Source organism: Cryphonectria parasitica (genome assembly GCF_011745365.1).
Source record: "Cryphonectria parasitica EP155 unplaced genomic scaffold M406scaffold_9, whole genome shotgun sequence".
In the NCBI taxonomy this organism is placed as follows: Eukaryota; Fungi; Ascomycota; class Sordariomycetes; order Diaporthales; family Cryphonectriaceae; genus Cryphonectria; species Cryphonectria parasitica.
Window position 1 is genome coordinate 2,720,577 of NW_024468917.1, and position 19,010 is coordinate 2,739,586.

Below are 19,010 nucleotides of genomic sequence, written 5' to 3' on the forward strand. Positions count from 1 at the left end.
CGTGCCTCATCATTGCCTGGCGGTTTGGGTTAGGCATGCATGACCTGGATTTGCTGGGGGTCCTGCCCATCTGTGCCATCGTGGCTGTGCAGGCAAGGCTGCATGCATGATGTGGTGGGACGACCATCTTGTATGACCTGACCAGCCCTTTTGACAGCTCGGACAACCAGCCACCAGGGCATCGCTGCCGCATACAATTGTGCACAAGTCCGTGCCTCGAATAGATGCAAAAATCGCCAACGAGGGAGGAAACGAGGTAAGTAGAGTAAAATGGTTGGTCGCTGTTGGCCCTGCCTAACAACGCCCGCTCGCCTGCTGGGGCATGACTCACACTGCCCATCTCAGGTTGCCCCCCCTGCCCCGACGTACCCCAGTGCCCGCCTCGGGTTGGGATGATGGAGTCATCTCTCTGCCTCTCGTCTTGTTTTCTTATATCAGATGGCCGCGTCCCACCTCATCTTTCGCTGCGACGTGGCCTCCTTCCTTGAGGGTGGGATGACTGCCGCCAAGAAGTACTGGAATAATGATCTATTCTTCTAGAAGGCGTTTTCTCCCTGCCCTTGGCATCGACTCTTTCTGACCTGCATATTTTGTTTGGTTCCTTATCTAATCCCGTTCTTAGCGTCAGCACGGGCCACACCTTAACCCAGCTTGCGGGTTGTGATTGGACATTTCTTCTCCAAGGCGTTTGACTTCGGGGTCATTGCATTTCTCTTGGAAGGCTTCATCGTCGTCACCAGATCTCGTGTTTTTCTCTCTGTCTTTTCTTGCCTCCCGACAACGAACAACAGACGCGGCCTTCAGCTCTGGCTCTGGACCCCAGTGTCTGCAAAGACAATAACGCCCGCATCTCATACATACCTACATCACAAAAATCTCGAGCAGACACGATCACTTCGGCCCCAGCTGGTCCCCCTAGGAGGGCTGGTACGGGTCTGGACCGAAAGTACCCGAATTCCTGGACGTGATTGATCCCCCCCCTCCCCACACACCTGAGTTGGGTCTCGTAACCCACCCACCTCTCCTTACAGTAATTACGATCCTCGTTTACACACGCGCACGCACGCACACATACACGCCCGCCGGCAGTCAATCCTTCGATATGAGCGTCGCATACGACGAACCCAGGAGTTTCCACGATGACAGCCCCTACGCCCCAGTCGGCGAGGGCGATCACGACCATGATCATGCTGATATCAACAAATACATCAATACCGAGGCAAACGTGGAAGACATGGCCGATCTTGCCGCCGTAGCCTATGCCCCCGGCGATGGCCCTCCGTCACCCTTCAATACATCCGACTCGGCGGCCCTTGATCTGGGGCCGGTCGCACCGCCAAACGTGGACCCAGCAAACGTTCCTATCCGCGACTCCTCGCCCGTTCTCCTTAGCGTGACCAACGTTACACACCCGCCCTCGTCCCGCAGCAAGCCCATATCAAAGCCCAACCGGGTCGCGACAAAGAACCGGGACGGCCTGTTCGAGTGCAGCTGGGAGGACTGCAAGGAGGCAGCAAAGACGTTTCAGCGCAGGTGCGAGTGGAGCAAGCACATGGACAAACATGAGCGCCCGTACGTCTGTACCGTCAAGGGCTGCGAGAAGGTGCAAGGTTTCACCTATAGCGGTGGACTGCTCCGCCACGAGCGCGAGGTTCACGGCAAACACGGCGGGCCCAAAAAGGCACTGAACTGCCCACACTCCTCGTGCAAACGCAACACGGGCAAAGGCTTCTCGCGCACCGAGAACCTCCAGGAGCACCTGCGCCGTTGCCATCGGCTGCCGTCCGCCGGGCCCAGCACGCCGGGCCACCATCACGACGACGATACCAACAGCGACGTGGCCTCGGCCGCATTTGCAGTCATCAGCGCGATCCCGAGCCCCGTGCAGACAGTGACGATGGGCAGTGAGGCTGACAGCAATCACAAACGGAAGCGCGCCGACGATGACCAGGGGGAAGGCCCTCCCAGCAGCAGGGAGAGGTTCCTCCAAGAGGAAAATGACAGGCTTCGTGAAGAGAATGAGGACCTGCGGCGGCAGCTTCAGGAGGCGACTCGCAACGCGAACGACATGCGTACACAGCTGCAGGCCATGCAGGCGACCATCAGCGTAGCCCTGAGCGTGTCTCAGCCGGCCGTCTAAGTGATAGCCATCCTAGCTGGTTCGGCGCAGTCCTACGTATTTGCCTCAAGCAGCTGGCTGTTTTCTTTTGTTTCTTGGATTTGTTATTGAGTATGGTTCAGTCCTTTTGGATGGTCATATGGCACGGTGTTCGGGGAGCATCATTGGCGTTGGTGGCCTTATACCCCAGGGGATGAATACCCAGTTTGTTACCAAGTATGCAGGGCCACCTATTGCCCCGACGTGAATCTCAATTTTTAGAATGCCTCTTCAACAGACGAATGGGATTTGTTTGTACTCGGCCTCCAGTGCTATTACTTTTATGTGGCGAGATGTGCAGTGATGCCAGTATATTGGATTTGCCAGCTTGGGGACGGGAAAGATGAAGAATGGGCGGACGGGGGATGGCGCTTCGTGTTTGCATACCATAGCACAAACGCCACCTCTTTCTTTAACATACACACATACTTCAGTAGTCGGCCCTACTTTTAGATCCGGGTAACATGACGACGGACGAAATCTGTAATCAACGACTCCGGTAGCTAGACATGTTTCTAAAACAGGTGATCAGATTGTTCTGATCCTTCTCCCTCTCCCTCCCTTCTTCCTCTTCTGCTCTTTGAACCTTCGACGTCTATCCTGACGAGATTCTGCTCGGCGCGCTAAGGCACCTATTTGCATTTGCAGTACACGGACGGGAGTGGCGGCTTGAATTTACCCGGTAAATAGGCGAGTAAGGGAACTAAGCGGCGGATAAGGGACTTACTTGTTCGTCGGTCCGGGGTTCAGGTCGAGACTCGACCTAACAACAATATCGCGCACCAGTTGACACCGACCAGAAGAAAAAAAAGAGAGGGTTGGAAAAGAAAAAAAGAAAAAAAAAAGGTGACCGGTCATCAGCACATGCCGTCAGTAGTTCAGTGCCATGTATGCTAGCCTGCCCAAAAGCATGGCATGTTCACGCCACTTTGGTATCTCGAGAAGGGGGAAGGGGGCAAACGTGGTAGTGGGGTGAGAGAAGCCGAGAGGTGATGATACCGGGGCAGTAATGATCACGCCTCGTGACGGTGATGAGTTTTTGTATGCCAAGTATGTTCATGCCATGGCGACACCGGCATGCCTGAAATGATCATCCGGAGAGAGCAAAAGCGGTGTGTAAGCCCCGAGGTGATTTTGACAACTGAGATTCCATCCTTAGCAGGGTCCCTCTTTTGTATACATTTTGACGTCTGACTGTGCGGTACGTTGCTACCCCGCCATGCCGGGGACTCGGGTCTCAGGAGCCATGAAGTATGTACCACGATAGTATACCCGTGTCAGGACACTGGGCGTGTATCGTAGTTCTATAATGAAACATGATTAGACGGAATAGAAAGAAGGTTGGCTCACCAGCCATATCGGAAGTACCAGGTATATATATATATACACATATATACCAAAAACATATTGACTCTACAGAAATGATGTATATTGATTATGACGTCGATTCCGATAGATCCGCGCGGCAACAAAAAAAAAAAAAAAAGTTTTGAGCGGTGGCAGTCCACCACAGCGGGTGGGGTACATGGATGGTACCTGGAACCTGATGGAGTGACACGTTCTTGGGCCAGAGGGTGAGAAAGTTACAGCGAGCATAGTACAGTGAGCTCGACTCGAGTTGCTATCTGAGGGGTCGTCAGGGCTCCACTTTGGAGGGGCCAAGGACGGGCGTCAGAGGGCGTGTCAGGGTGTCAGGGAGGGGCAGTGATGCCAGTGCTTCACCACCTGTACCCTGAGTCGCATAGCAACCGGAGAGCGTGGCCTACCCACCAAAAATCCAAAGAAGTCGCCTCAACTACTGAAAGATGGGCACCGGCACAGGGGTATGACGAAACGAGAGCTCCTGCCGCAGAAATATATCCCGCCTTCCCGCGCCAGACAAACTCAACCGTTTTCCCTACCCCAGTGCTCGTCTTCATCATTTCTTTCCCTCCCGACCTTCCACCCTACCTCCTCCAAAATACAACCCCCAAATAACCCCCATTCCTTTTTTTGCTCAATTTCGACACTCGATCCGCAAGACAAGATGGGTTACGATAAGACAGACGATCTGACCATCAACACCATTCGGGTGCTGGCCGTAAGTCTCTCCTGCTTATTAGCATCCCCTGTCCGGAGCATCTTCCCTCACTACCCCGCATCGCGAGCGAGAGACAGAGCGCCAGAGAGAAAAAAACCCGGCAGGGCATAAGCTTGATTGGGCCACAACTACAGCCTGCCCCCTCTGATTGCCTGATATCCACGAGGATGGTTCATGAGAGAGGGAACAGAACTCATCATGCAGGCTTCAGCTTCAAAAAAAATAGATCAATTGCTCACCCAAAATGTGTTCTATAGGCCGACGCGACCTTCAATGCCAACTCAGGCCACCCTGGTGCCCCTATGTACGTTTCCCTACCCTGATTTGAGCTACGGGATATCTTGTCGACCTGAGGTTGTGCAAGACAGAGGGAGAAGAAAACGAGGAACTGGCGGGCAAGGAAGAAGAGACAGAAGACGGCCACTGACAGATGTTTTCATTCAGGGGCATGGCACCCGTTGCCCACGTTCTTTTCAACAAGTTCCTAAAGTTCAACCCCAAGAACCCCAAGTGGTTGAACCGTGATCGCTTCGTCCTCTCGTAAGTGGTAATTTCCGTCCGTGATCGAACAGCCCAAATGTATCATGGCAGTTCATAATTTTTCGTCTAACCCTGAAACACACCACAACAGAAACGGCCACGGCTGCATGCTCCAGTATGCTCTGCTTCACCTTTACGGATACGCCCTGTCCATCGATGACCTCAAGGCCTTCCGAGTAAGTTATTTTTCGGGCCTCGCACCTACTTGATCCTAAAGTGATGTGTCTCCCTCTTTTGCTAACTTGCACGTCTAGAGCGTCGACAGCATTACGCCCGGCCACCCCGAGGCTCACGACACCCCCGGTATCGAGGTGACCACTGGTCCTCTCGGCCAGGGTATCTGCAATGCCGTCGGTCTCGCCATGGCCCAGGCCCACACCGGCGCTGTGTTCAACAAGCCCGGCTTTGAGCTGGTCAACAACTACACATATTGCTTCCTGGGTGATGGCTGCCTGATGGAGGGTGTCTCCTCCGAGGCATCCTCCCTCGCCGGTCACCTGCAGCTGGGCAACCTGATTGCCATCTACGATGACAACCACATCTCCATCGACGGTGACACCAACCAGGCCTTCACTGAGGATGTCGTCAAGCGATACGAGTCGTATGGCTGGCAGGTCATTACCGTCGCTGATGGCGACAGCGACCTTGCTGGCATCGAGGCCGCCATCAAGGAGGCCCAGTCCGTCAAGGACAAGCCTACCATCATCAAGCTGCACACCACTATCGGCTTCGGCTCCAAGCAGCAGGGCACCCACAGTGTCCACGGCTCCGCTCTCAAGGCCGACGACATCAAGCAGCTCAAGGAGAAGTGGGGCTTCAACCCCGAGGAGAGCTTCGCCGTGCCCCAGGAGGTGTACGAGCGCTGCGGCAAGGCCTCTTCTGCCGGCGCCGCTGCCGAGCAGGAGTGGGAGAAGCTCTTCGCCAGCTATGGCGAGAAGTACAAGTCTGAGCACGACGACCTCGTCCGCCGCCAGAAGGGCGAGCTGCCCGAGGGCTGGGAGAAGTCCCTGCCCGTCTACACCCCCAAGGACTCCGCTGTCGCCTCCCGGAAGCTGTCCGAGATTGTCCTCCAGAATATCCACCAGGTCATCCCCGAGCTGTTTGGTGGTTCCGCTGATCTGACTGGCTCCAACCTGACCAGGTGGAAGGATGCTGTGGACTTCCAGCCTCCCGCCACCGGCCTGGGTGACTATACCGGACGCTACGTCCGCTACGGTGTCCGTGAGCACGGTATGGGTGCCATCCTCAACGGTCTGGCTGCCTACGGCACCATCCTGCCATATGGCGGTACCTTCCTCAACTTTGTCTCCTACGCTGCCGGTGCCGTCCGCCTGTCCGCCCTGTCTCAGGTTCGCACCCTCTGGGTCGCCACCCACGACTCGATCGGTCTTGGTGAGGATGGTCCTACCCACCAGCCTATCGAGACCCTGGCCCACTTCCGTGCCCTCCCTAACTGCATGGTGTGGCGCCCCGCCGACGGCAACGAGACGAGCGCCGCTTACTACGTTGCCCTGACCTCCAAGCACACCCCCAGCATCATGGCCTTGTCCCGCCAGAACCTCCCCCAGCTCGAGAGCTCCACCATCGAGCGGGCCATCAAGGGCGGCTACGTCCTGCATGATGTCGAAAATGCCGACATCACCCTGGTGTCCACCGGTTCCGAGGTGTGCATCTGCATCGATGCTGTCAAGGAGCTGGAGAAGAAGGGCATCAAGGCCCGCGTGGTGTCCATACCCTGCTTCGAGGTGTTTGACGCCCAGCCCCAGGACTACCGCCTGTCGGTCCTGCCTGATGGCATTCCTTCCCTGTCCGTCGAGGTGATGAGCACCATGGGCTGGGAGCGCTACACACACGAGCAGTTCGGTCTGAACCGGTTCGGTGCCTCGGGCGCCTACAAGGATGTCTACAAGAAGTTCGAGTTCACCCCTGAGGGTGTTGTCAAGCGCGCTCAGGCCACTATCGACTTCTGGAAGGACGTTCCTAACATCCGGTCGCCTCTGAACCGGGCTTTCAAGCAGATCATTTAAAGAAGGCGGGAGAGAGAGAGAGAGAGTAGAGGCGGTGACGAGTACCCGGAAAAGAAAGTAGTTATGAATGGGAAGAAATTCAAAGATAGAACAGAGTGTTTTTGTCCTTTTTGATGTGTTTACGCTAGTTAATGTACACCATACCAGAAGGTACATGCCGCGCTTGTTTCACAACGTGCTGCTAGGACGTGAGACGATGTGATGTGCTGGCAAGAGAAGGAGTGATTGTCAACAGAGCCTCCTGCGAACAGGACGAGGCCTATGTGCTCCGCATAATTACATTAATATGTAGGGACACGGCGTCGCCCTACATTGACGACTTATGTACAGAAACAGAAGGCCGTCCTGGCATACACCGTCATTAACTTAACCTTCCTTTATTTTTCTTCCCACCACACCTTTTGCTTGCTCTGTTTTGTTTTGTGTCCTGACTTGTTCTGTCGATTCCATACCCATGAGGCCATATAGTCGCATCCTCATCTTTGGCCCCCGGCAAGCGCCCTCGGGGTGATTTCCTCAGGGGGGCCGTATCACGTCGCATCACCACCCTCGGCAGCCCAGTCGGTCTGGAAGACCCTCGCTATCCTCTCTAATCTCCCCGCGGCTCTTCTCGCGTCCCGTATCTCCTCTGCGCCGGGAGCGACTACCGTAGTGATGAGCATCGGCGGCGCATTGGGGCCATCCCCATCGTCATCCCCGTCGTTGTTCTTTGCCAGACCATTCTCCTCGAGGACTAGGTGTGCAACTTGCCGGGGCTGTTGTCTCTCGGATCTCGGATCTGCCTCTGCGCCGTCGACGGCAGCCAGCTTGCCCATCCCCACTGGCACGTCGCCAGCCTCATCAGCAGCACTATCGCCACTACTATGCCCCGCAGTGCTCGAGCCCGCCGCGCCGACAGCAGTGGTCAGGCTCCCCTCGCTGCCTCGCCGCGGCCGGCCCGGGATGCCGAGGGCTAGGGACATGGGGCACAGGTAGCTGTGCAGCACGACGGGCCCGGCGCCGGCGTGCTCGACCATGGTTCGTAAGGGGGCGCCGTGGTCGAGGCGTTTCGCGGTGTCGTAGGAGGCGAGGGCGGTGGTGGTCAGGTGCGCGAGGGAGAGAGACTGAAGGATATGGGGGTCGATTTCTTCTCCTTCCTCGCCTTCTTCCTCATCTCCTGCGGCGGAGGAGTGGTCGTTGTCGTCTTCGTCCGAGCTGGGGATGCTGGATTCGGGGGAGAACGGCGGAGAGGTGGAGAAGGCAGCGCGGGGACGTCTTGATGATTGTAGGGATGGGGAGGACGACGGCTGCGGCTGTTTTTTGGTCGAGAGCGAGGAGTTCGAGGAGGAGATGATCGGGGTGAGGGCACGGTCGGATAGGTGTAGGGCGAGGTGAGGATGTTGCGAGGGTAGGCTCGCCATCTTTCTTAAGGGGCCCTTTTCTGAAAGAGGGAGGAGGAGGAGGGAGGAGAGGGCAATAGGATTTCCCTTCCCTCTTTCTTTCCTTTCGACCGGGTTGGGAATGGCAGTATAGGAGGCGTGTTTGTTTGGCTGGCAGCTGGTTGACTGGATGCGCAGGTTTGAGGTTCAAGATGGAATGGGAAGGAACCTGGCGATCCTGATTGGCGGGCGGCGGCGAAGGAAAGGGAGGGAGGACGCAGATGAATGGTTCCCGATTTGAGTTTTCCTTTTATTGTGTGTAACTGACCGCCTGATGTGTGGTATATAAAGTACGACGAAAGTACCAGACCAGGTGAGTTCGAGAGACAGAGGGGGCGGGGTTTGGGGTCTAGGTCGAATGACACTGTCGTGTCTTGCCAAGTCGCGATAGCAAGCAGACTTGTTTCCCCTCGCTTTTCGTTCTCTCTCTCTCTCTCTCTCTCTCTCTCTCTCTTTGAGATTCGAGTCAATTGGTATCAATTGTTTCTCTCATGAAATATTTATCATGTCCTAGAGATAGATAAGACATGAAAAAGAAGGGACAAAAAAGGGCTCTTCTGAAAGGGACTCTGCTCTATCGAAGAAGGGGGTAAACTGGTTGGGGATGGGGGGAGGGGTACGTATCTCGGCTGGTGATGCAATACTACTCCCTACTGAATCATACATAGTAACGTGCATCTCTTGAGGTCAGCATAGACCATCATAGGGATAAACTAGGGGGGGGGGGGGAGCAAGCTGAACCTTGCAGCTTGCCGTGCTGGCTTGAAGGGCGGGCCGCATGTAGCCGCTGGCTAGGCACCCCTGGCACCCCTGGGTTTATGCCCTGGAAGAACGGCTTCGCTCACTAACTCAGTCTCTAGAGGACGTCCCCGGGCCCGGGAGGGGGGGGGGTCGGAGGGGCGCATTCACTGGCTGGGCAAGGCGAGTAGGGGGTAGGATCTACTGGCATGCTGCTGTGTGGGATGTCCCTCCCTGTAAACTGGTAGCTTACCGCGTAACTGTAATGAACACCTAGCTGTATCTGAGAGAGAACCCCTTGTTCTCTTCCCCTTCCCTCGCATACCACAGCAGCCTCTACACACGCACACGCAAACATTCTTCCTGGAGCTGAAAGTAAACCTACACATCGGCTAGAGAGCTTCGAATTCGCAGCATCGTACATACACATATACATACTGGACTCACTAGCAACAACCACTACGGCCCAGATCTGAGCGAACGCGAAGCAAACATGGCTGACGACAAAGCGCGTCTCGCGGCAGCCCGCAAGAAAGCCCAGAAGAAGGCCGCCGAGGCCAAGGCGAAGAAGGAGAAGGCCGCAGCTGCAGATGCCGCAGACGAGCCCAAGGAAGAAGCACCGCCCGCAGAGGAAGACACACCAACACCCGCGCCCGCAGAGACCGAGAAGGAGCCCGAGGCGGCCGCGGCCGCTGAAGCATCAGAACCTATCGGAACGACGGGCGCTGTGGAAGGAACAGCAGCGACTTCTTCAGAATCCTCTGCCGCGCTCGAGGCTAAGCTCGCTGAGCTGGAGAAGCAATGTGCCGAGGCCAAGTCCGCGCATGATGAGGCGCAGCTGATGACCGAGGCGCTGGAGAAGAAGGTCGTGTCGCTGGAAATGCTGCACAAGGAGGACGAGGGCCAGATCAAACGACTCGAAGCAGACCTCGCGGGCGCCAAGGACGAGAATGTCGATCTCAAGAAGAAGCTGCAGAAGGCCGAGGCGGAGGTGCTCCGGCTCAGCAAGAAGGAGGCGCAGGACGGCGGCGGCACGGATAACGACCACCTGGACGAGCTTGAGGACGAGGAGAGGCAGAAGCTGGAGAGCAAGATCCGGGAGCTCGAGGCCGAGAACACAGACCTGAAGAGGGGGATATGGCAGGAGAGAAGGAAGAACCTGCAGCCCGGCATGGATGAGGCTGGCGGCGGGCACTTTACGAACGTGGATCTGGGCGGAGCGGGACCACATGGCCCCCACAGCAGAAAGCAGCAGCAGGGCGGGTTCGGGGATTTCTTCGCCAGCGGCCTCAACGCCCTGACGGGTGCTGGCGGCCAGCAGGCGTACGGGCATGAGCATGATGACGATGGCTTCCTAGATGACGACGAGGACTTTGACGAGGAAGCATTCAGGAAGGCACAGGAGGACGCAGCCAAGGCCAGGATCGAGAGGATCAAGGAGGTCAAGAGGGGCCTGAAGAACTGGGAGGGCTGGAGGTTGGATCTGGTCGAGGGACGACGGGGCGGAGGGGAAGGCATCGGGGAGATCTTTGAGGTCTGAGAAAAGAATAGGGGAAACTATATATCCCCAGTGTAGCAGCTTTACGAACTATATGCCATTATCTGCAGTGCTCTGAAGTTTCGTGCTACAGAGAATTCCAGTGCCAGCACGTCGTCATCATGTCCACTAAGTACTTGCTTACAGTACGTGGGGCCCTGAAGCTGTGACCAGCCAGCGCTGGGGAAATGGCCCTAGCTCCCAGCTCCAGGGGTTTCCCACAGGTTGCTATGGCCATAGTACAATTCGTGCACCAAGGCACCTTGCAAATTCAACGAGCCCCGCGAACTTTGCCCAAACCCCACCCCACCCTCCTCCCTCTCTGTTACACAAACCACCCACACCCTCGTCCCAGTGCGTCAATTATATACCGTATTTCCTCACCCAACCAACCAACCACCACACGCGCAACGCCTGCTACTCGCACTGGTGATATCTATCCTTATACCCCCCCCCAAGAGAGCGCACGCGTCAAGAAATCCTACCTTAGAAAGACGCGTCTTTTTTCTCACAGGGTGCCAGAAGGGGGGCCCTGTCCCGTCGTCCATTTCGGTAAGACCAACACCATGCAAGCAACATCATCGTCCAACGATTTTGTGACGCAAACAGTGTTGGATTCTAACATTTTATCCAGGCCATCGCCGGCTCAAATGAGCTGCGTTTTCCACTGGCCAGGTCCTTGGCATTTATCGCGATAAATGCCACCACTGTCATCCAGGAACGCGTCGTGACTGAACTTCTCCCATCGCAGCAACACGCTCGTTTTCCCTCGTTCATACGCTCGAGGCGGGCGTCTAGAAAGGCCCTTGGTCAGGTCTAGCTGGGGGCAACAGGTCAGGGTCCTTGCCAGAATAACGCCCTGAACAGCCCGCAGCCTACATCCCCAACGTACTTCACCCGTACCGGCTGCCTTCTCTCTGCATATATTCTTCAGATGTCTACACATCCGTCTATGCTCATGGATCCAAACTTGGCCGCACTCCACCAGCAGCAGGTTGCCGCCAGCACGGCCACTGCCGCTTTGCAGCAGGGGATGGGCATCCAGCAGCCTCCCACCCCTCACCACCACGGCGCAGGCCGCCCTCCCAATGTGGACCGCCAGATCCTCATCGACGGCCGCCGGTTCCAGCGCCTCGAGGACAATGTCAATAAACTCCTCGAGCTCACCCAGCTCATGATGAACCGCCAGCAGGAGCTCAACGACCGCATGGTCCTGCGCGAGCAGCGCCTCCAGCACCAGGTCGGCCTCGGCGGGCCGCGTGCCTCCCTAGCTCTTGACGACGGCGCCGTATCGCAGTTAGTCGAGGCTGGTAGTGGTGGGAACGGTGTTGTTGGGGCGGACGAGGACCAGGAGGAGGAGGAGGAGGAGGAGGAGGAGGAGGACCGCGACCCTCCCGACATGGCCTACCCTCCCATGGGTATGCAATTCCGGCCCAACTTTGGCGCCAAGAAGCCGCTCGAAGGCTTGCTGGACAACATCAACTTGTGGACCAAGGAGCACGGCTATAAATGCGCCACTCTCCGCTCCACCCAGAAGCCCGGGGAGCGAGTCCGCCTCGCCATCCGCTGTGCTCTGGGCGGCGAGGCCAGGTACAAAATCCGGGATGAGCACGGCGAGACCCTCATCCGCACCAAGAGCGGCCAGCTGCGCAAGCCATACCGCAAGCGCATCAGCAAGAAGACCGGGTGCGAGTTTGGCTTCATTCTCGGCGAGACTGGCCAAGGTACCAACATCTTTGAGGTCCGGTACCATCCCAACGGCTCGCCGCCTCACAACCACCCACCTATGGATTACTAGAGCGGGCCTGGGAGCAAGAGAGAGAGGGGGGGGGGGGGTAGTGGGGTCTTGAAGACCGCAGCTAGACTGTTGTTCGCTTCTTTTTCTTCTTTAGAAACGGAAGAAGAAAGCATGCTGCTTTCCATGTTTTTATTTGTTTTTATTCGTCTTGTTGGATCGATTGATCACATTTTGACTGCCTGCACTGCACGGCGTTCTCCTATTTTTGTCATCTTATTTTTATTTTTTTTTAACACCCGGGTTGCACAAGACAGGAAGAGTAGGCGAGATAGAGAGAACACTTTCTCTTTTCGACTTTATTCCCACCAAGGTGAAGGGTTTCTCGGGGCAAGGAGTTTGACGGACAAGACGAGATTCCTGGTTTGACACGGCTGGCGCATGAAAAAGGGCTTCTCTTGTTGAGGGGTTTCAATTATTAATTTGCAAAGGGGAGCCCAAGGGGGGCTTGATACCCAGGGTAAAGGGGTATCCGGCTTTTCGAAGCGTTCATCTCAAGTAATGGTCACAGAGCATGGAGTACATTGCATCAGCATATTACGAGTAGGAGATTATGTGTATAGAATCTCCCAAGTCTAGATCAATGCATCTCATCCAAAAAGATTTTGTGTCCCAGCTTTGACGGTGTACTGGGCTCATGGCATGAGTTGGTGCTGGATGGGATGTCTTGCCCTTGTCACTTTTTTCTTCCATCATCTCTCTCTTCTATACTAAGGCGCAAGCACGGGAGCCTTGCTTTTGAAGATGCGGCTGGCAAAACCATAGCATGGACACCATGGGAGAAGAGGGAGGGGGAATAGTATCCTCGAGCAGAAACGCTGTCAGAAATGTCAAAGGCCAGGGCGGCAAGTCAGCAAGTATCCAACTGCCTTTCTGCCCCATCAAAACTTCTTTCTCTTTTTTACAGGGGCGCTGGCCTAAACATGATACATACCAGTCATCCCACCCTCGGGACTGTTTCTCATAACGGCGGCTGGCTGGGGAGGCAATAAGAACCGGCTGTCCGAGACATGGCGCCGGGGCTTTGCACAGGGGGGCTTTCTCGGGCTCAAATGATATGTGTTGGGAGGCCGTCCACGTGGGTAGTCGCGGTCTTAGCCTTAGGTTACGAAGGGAGGTCAGTCTTGAATAGCGCTTGGTTATTCATATTCATGAAGAAGGGTCCGGCGGGGAGGGTCGTTGAGGCCCGCTCAGCAGTCTGGTTGGGTTTGACAAATACGCGCAGACATTCAAGCTCATCATAGGAACAGCAGTAGAGTATTCGATCAAAAAAGAGGAGGACTTTGATAGCATAGGCTTAGTGTACCCTCGTGGTTCACCTGCCATCAATTTCTTCATGAAGAGAAAGTTAAGCGTTATATATGTACACAATAGAAGTTATGCGATGGCTATGCAAGCATGTCGTTAAATGCCCCGTCTCATAAAAGTGAAGAAAAAAAATGACGGGGGTTCGTAAACGAGATAAGACGGTCAACTGCCCGACGAGGAGAAGGAACGTGTTTCCCCTCCCATACAGACCATTGTCGTATATCCCGATGTTCGTTTTGAAAGAATGAAACAAGAGATGGAACCCAAGAAGCTTTTTTTACCCTCCAGACCATGGTCGACGCCGCTGTTCTGCTGTGCGAACGCTGTTCGTTTTGGTAATTCGTACCAAATGATGATGATAAGGTTTCCTGGTATCACACAAACAAAGAAATGAAGTTGTCCCTATTGTGGCGGATTCAACAATAGAAGGAACAGAGAAAAGGAAATTCGTCAGATGTCTTTCATATCCTAGGCGCAGGACGAGGGACACTTGGAGGCCAGCCAAATTCCTTTGGAACACTGGGCCATGCTGGATTTGTCATCTCAGCGTTTTCTTTAGTCGATGGTCCAGGTGATGTCGCCCGTGTCGTGCATGCCGCCATCGCTGGTGTCCCAGCCGAGAGCCTCATAGACAGCGGTGGCAACGTCGATGTGTGTGCTGTCGCAGCCCATGCACTTGTCGATGGCGTAGGCGGAGATGGTCTTGCCGTTGGCGGTGATGCTCATGGTGGTGCCGGAGCCGTCGGAGCCGCAGGTGGGCAGGACGCTGGGGTCGACAGCAACATACATGCTGTCGGCCTCATAAATGGCACCACAAGAGGTGTAGGCGCCGACGGTGGGTCCGATCCAGGTGATCTTCCAGCCCGTGCTGGCTCCAGATGAGGAGGACGAGGAAGACTCGGTAGTGGCAGCAGCCTCAGCGCTCGTGGACGTGGTGGTGGGCGCGACGACAACGGGGGTGGTGCTGGTGGTGGTGGGCTCAACAGGAGGAACATAGACGACGGCGGAGGATGAGGTCGAGGTGGTGGCAGCCGGAGCAGGCGCAACATATGTGGAGGACGTGCTGGTGGTTGTGGGCGTCTCGACGGCCACAACCAGGGTGCTAGACGAGGAAGGACCCTCGTAGAACTGGCCGGCGTCCTGGCTCGAGGACGAGGCAGAAGCAGAGGTGACGGTGGCAAAGGTGGTGGCAGGCTGCTGGACCGCGGCGTCGGGAGTGATCCAGGTGGTGGCCGTGCCCTCAATGAGCTCCGTGACAGTCTCCGTCACCCACTCGACGACGACTTCGGTCTCGAGCACGCGCTTGGCGTGCTCGTGCTGGTGCTTGTGCTCCCGGGCAAGGTGCTCGTGAGCGTGGGCGTGGCCGTGAGGCTGGGCGGCGACCGTCGAGGCCAGGGCCGCAATGAGAACACTTGTGGTGGACTTCATGATGATGCTGCTGCTGCTGCTGCTGCTGCTGGGGTTTTCTTGACTATGAGTCGAGTTTGAATTGGTATTTTCTTTTCTCTTTTCTTCTTCTCTTGATGAGAGGTTGTGGTTGAGGCTGGATGCTCTGGAATGGCTCCTACTGATGCCGGGTGATGTCTCGTAATGTCTTGGTCAAGGCCACACTGGGGTATGAAAACGATGATGTGCGTGTGTAAGAGAATGTCTTGGATAGAGACTGTGGTGGTGGTTGGTATGTATGAAAAGAAAGCAAAAATGGGTGAACACAAGCACTGCTTGTTCGTATGGAAGGAATGAATGGTTGGGAGAGTGACCAAAGAAGAGGGTCGGTTGTTGATCGAAACTCCAGAGAAGGACCAGGGAGGGTATTTGTTGATGAAGAAAGACAGGATCCGTAGGAACGGAGTAAGAAGGTGAGCGGACCAGGGGGGCCACTGTCATTTATTGTGGAGGAGGAGGAGGTGGAGGAGGAGGACGGCTCAGCCTTCGGGGATTAAATGACTGCGGGAAAAAAACAAAAACGCAGGGTAGAAGCAGGAGGAGAGCGAAAGAAGAGGGTTCCACAGTACCATGACTCTACGTACAGGACGCCCAGGCCTTTCTTAGCTTGGCCACACCCACCCACGCACAGCACATGGATAACCATGGTTGGCCCACAGGTACAATGGTACGGGCTGGTGATCAAAGGTGGTCAAAGAGGCCTCTTCTCCGTCATCACTTTGACCGCTTCGTGGCCCGGCTGAAGATTCAAATCCAATTACTATATAAATAAGTACATCTTGCCCTTTAACCTCGATTTGGATTCGTATAACAATGACATTTCTTCTTTCTCCGGCAACAGAGTGTGTTGCAACGAGGGAGTCAAGAAGCATCCCAACGAAGTCGTCTAGGCAGCCAAAGGACCACAGACAGAGAGAAAGAGAGAGAGACGCAGAGAGAGCCCGAGAAGGAACATGGGCAATAAGGTCACCGACCACTGGCGTGGCAATGCCGGGGTGAAGGAGGAAAGAGGGAGGGGGGGAGGCTTGGGAGGGTGGTAAACGGGATGTTGTGATCGGCTGAGCTCACCTCCCACCTGCAAGGTACGGAGCACATCCCTGTTGATATTCAGGTACGTATATGTCTAGCGTCGTATCGCTGACAGACACGTTCCCCCCTGGCCCCTCCGTGCGCCTTCCAGTGTTGCCATGTGTGTTGCCTGTCGCCTTTGGAAGGGATTCTCTAGAGGTGAGAGAGTGAGAAAGGACGAGGAGGATTCCGAGAAGGGGGGAGGGGGCCACAACAGCGCCGAGATTAGCAACCAGCCAGTCAGAGGATGACTTCCCTTTCCTTCTCTCGTCCCTCAGCCTACTACAAACTGGTACTACCCGGTCGATCTAAACTAAACCCGCGCCTTCTTCCGCCTTCCCCTGCTATAGCCGCCCCTCCTTTTTTCCCCCCTCCATGTTGCTTCCTTGGCCAGTCCGAAGTTGGGACGAGGCTTATTTTCCCCCTAGAGTGCAAGGTTTCAAGATGCAAAAAAAAAATAAAAAAATAAAAAAATTTGTTGCCATGGCGGAGAGTTTTCTCTTATTGTGGATTTGTTTTACGAAATAGAACGGGCCTAACTATGGCCTCGACCCTATGGTATCTGCATTGTGCTGAATCGTGACAAGGAGACGAAGAAGGAGGATGGGTTGGGGGAAAAACTAGCACGCAGGGTCTACAGTATACTGTATAAAGTAGTTGAATTCTCGCGGAAACACTGCAGTAGTGGCGGCTTGCCTAACAGCCATCCATTGTACCACAGTAGTTCGGCTGTGTGCCAACTTTGGCACAATGGCCCTGGGCTCATTTGTGTGTCGCAGTGTATGCAACCGCTGGGCCGTTTTTTTCTTTGGCCTGGACCTAAGTCCCTTATTTGGGTCGGCCGCCCCCCCCCCCCCTCTCCCCCTTTCACACTGCATGTGCTGTTTTTCCCTTCTTTGGGCGCTTGTCAGCAGCTACCGCTTTTCTTACCAAACAGTCACCCAGAAGGGAAAATGTACAACACATTCCTTCTACCAGCGCATGCAGTCGGGTTGAGGGAATTCTTTTTTTGAAAACTTCGATGACTCCTTTAGCCCTTCCGTTGTGCATGCATGGTATGTATTACTGTGTACATGAGTAGTGTTATTGCACTTGTGCTACGTAGTAGATCGGATCGCATCTTTGTTGGATAACCGAGCGGAAAGCGGGCGAGGACGCTCGTGGTTGGGTTGGCATGCTGTGGACAATAGGACCCCCGTCCCTCAAAGAGTTTCCTGCCGAGACCCGAGCCTAGCTGCAGAATTGTTCTTTTCCGGCTGGTGCACCACTCATCGTCCTCCATGCCTTCTGCCTCAGCCCAACCCTGGGTGGTACCAGCTGTTGTGTAATGCTCTCTGTTAACTGGACTGTGCGAGTTCGCAATCTGTCCGTTGGCACACGCGCCTCGCACGGGGCGTGAGCTAGTGTTTGGCACCAACAGCAACAACCTCTTAAAAGTAGCAACGGTCTACGCCCCTGAGCGACCACCCGTATCCACCAAGCTGAACAGGTCGGTCGTGTGCGGACCAGCCGGGGAGAGAGATCCGGGCCGCCCACATACACAGTACACAGGCCTTCCACCATTTCTCCACGTCGTCCCTCTACTTGCCGTTATGGTTGTGCGGCCCCCTTGCTAGTAAAGGTATACAGAAAAAGGCCTTGCCTGCTGAAGGCGGGCCTGTCATCATCTGCTACCTCGGTCACCGTGAATGTCTTCCTGGCACTCTTGAGGAAGTGCATGTCGGCGCGCCTCCTCTTCTTGAAACAAAAGTAGACGGTCGTGGAAGGACAGAGAGCCAGCAGGTCCTTGAGCGTCTGCAGCAGTAGCGGGAAGGCCGGCTCGAAATAGACGCAGTCTGCGGCGAGAATCACGTCCGGTTTGAGCTGTGTAATCTCTGTTGGTAGTGCCTCGCCCCTAAAGCAGTGAGATATTCACCTTCACGTTAGAGATGGAGAGAAAAAAAAGAAGGAAAAGGAAAAGGGAAAGAAAAAGATGCTCGGTGTGACTGGTCGCTCTCTTCAAAAGGCGTGGGCACACGTGTTGCTGTGCTGGGAAGGGGGAGGGAGGATGAACCTTGCTTGACCTTGGAAGAAGGATGTGGGGACACAGAGTGGGAGGGTTGTATTCTTGGGGATGGGAGGGGAAGAGAGGGGATGGGGATAAATTACACAGCAGAAGGAGGATATAAAGCAGGAGTTGAGTATTTACACTACGTACCAGTTGAGAACCATGGCCTTGACACGTCCCTCGACCTCGTTCAGTGTAATGTTGTGTTCCATCAGGCTCAGCATTTCGAGCTGGTCCGTCACGTAAAGAGGATGGCTGACACTGCATCCCTTTGCAACAGCCAGGCCAACCAGACCTCCGCCCGCGCCAATCTCGAGTCTGCAACGCGCGCACACCGAAGAATATTTGTCAGTCAAAGTGGTAAGCCTCTTTTTGTGTTTGTGCGCCCAGCGGTGTGTGTCAGGAGGAGAGAAGAAAGTGTAAAGACTCACATGCGAGCATCTCTGAGATCGTCCCGATGGTATCGCAGCATATGACGGGCCAACACCATCCCTGCCGGCCAAGTCTGGCCACCACAACCCGACGTGAGGTCTTCGTGGACTTTCAGAGGTGCTGGCAGTAGGCCGCCAAAGTCTAATGCGGTGTCGCCGGCGGCTTTGTACTCAGGCAGAGGCGTCAGGTCCTGGTCGAATGCGAGAGGGTCGAACTCTTCTCCCTCTTGGCCTGACGAGACACGGGGCGGTGAACTGGACCCCATCGAGACAAAAGGCTCGCCCATTTTTGAACCTCAGTCCAGACGAGAAGAGCAGAAAAAGGAGAGTCTGCTGATTGCAGACGTGGTTGGGGCAGCAGCAGGAGCAGGAGGAGGAGGGGGCACGATCGGTTGACCCGGAATTCTTCAAGGCTGG

At 55.3% G+C, this 19,010-nt stretch overlaps 6 protein-coding genes across 6 annotated transcripts; 4 read left to right on the top strand and 2 right to left on the bottom strand.

The window, feature by feature from the left end:
• Window positions 1-1,102: 1,102 nt before the first annotated feature.
• M406DRAFT_348455 (uncharacterized protein) lies at window positions 1,103-2,423 on the top strand (the record flags this gene model as incomplete). The annotated part of the gene is made up of 2 exons (XM_040922389.1): window positions 1,103-1,800; window positions 1,867-2,423. 2 exons carry the CDS (start codon window positions 1,103-1,105, stop codon window positions 2,138-2,140), a joined length of 972 nt encoding a protein of 323 aa, XP_040772148.1. The 3' UTR covers window positions 2,141-2,423.
• Window positions 2,424-4,092: 1,669 nt separating this feature from the next.
• Window positions 4,093-6,965, top strand: M406DRAFT_348456 (putative transketolase). The gene is made up of 5 exons (XM_040922390.1): window positions 4,093-4,238; window positions 4,496-4,542; window positions 4,683-4,778; window positions 4,870-4,954; window positions 5,033-6,965. Exons 1-5 carry the CDS (start codon window positions 4,185-4,187, stop codon window positions 6,803-6,805), a joined length of 2,055 nt encoding a protein of 684 aa, XP_040772149.1. The 5' UTR covers window positions 4,093-4,184; the 3' UTR covers window positions 6,806-6,965.
• Window positions 6,966-7,013: 48 nt separating this feature from the next.
• M406DRAFT_296749 (uncharacterized protein) lies at window positions 7,014-8,549 on the bottom strand. The gene is made up of 3 exons (XM_040919269.1): window positions 8,154-8,549; window positions 7,766-7,934; window positions 7,014-7,576 (listed from the first exon to the last, which is right to left on the bottom strand). Exons 1-3 carry the CDS (start codon window positions 8,203-8,205, stop codon window positions 7,336-7,338), a joined length of 462 nt encoding a protein of 153 aa, XP_040772150.1. The 5' UTR covers window positions 8,206-8,549; the 3' UTR covers window positions 7,014-7,335.
• A 905-nt stretch (window positions 8,550-9,454) lies between these two features.
• Window positions 9,455-10,501, top strand: M406DRAFT_334777 (uncharacterized protein; the record flags this gene model as incomplete). Its single annotated transcript, XM_040920970.1, has 1 exon — window positions 9,455-10,501. One exon carries the CDS (start codon window positions 9,455-9,457, stop codon window positions 10,499-10,501), a length of 1,047 nt encoding a protein of 348 aa, XP_040772151.1.
• Window positions 10,502-11,432: 931 nt separating this feature from the next.
• M406DRAFT_334778 (uncharacterized protein) lies at window positions 11,433-12,296 on the top strand (the record flags this gene model as incomplete). The annotated part of the gene is made up of 1 exon (XM_040920971.1): window positions 11,433-12,296. One exon carries the CDS (start codon window positions 11,433-11,435, stop codon window positions 12,294-12,296), a length of 864 nt encoding a protein of 287 aa, XP_040772152.1.
• Window positions 12,297-17,179: 4,883 nt separating this feature from the next.
• M406DRAFT_296751 (uncharacterized protein) lies at window positions 17,180-18,859 on the bottom strand (the record flags this gene model as incomplete). The annotated part of the gene is made up of 3 exons (XM_040919270.1): window positions 17,180-18,009; window positions 18,313-18,480; window positions 18,594-18,859. The coding sequence occupies 3 exons, from the start codon at window positions 18,857-18,859 to the stop codon at window positions 17,706-17,708; spliced, it is 738 nt and encodes a 245-aa protein (XP_040772153.1). The 3' UTR covers window positions 17,180-17,705.
• Between the last annotated feature and the right edge of the window lie 151 nt (window positions 18,860-19,010).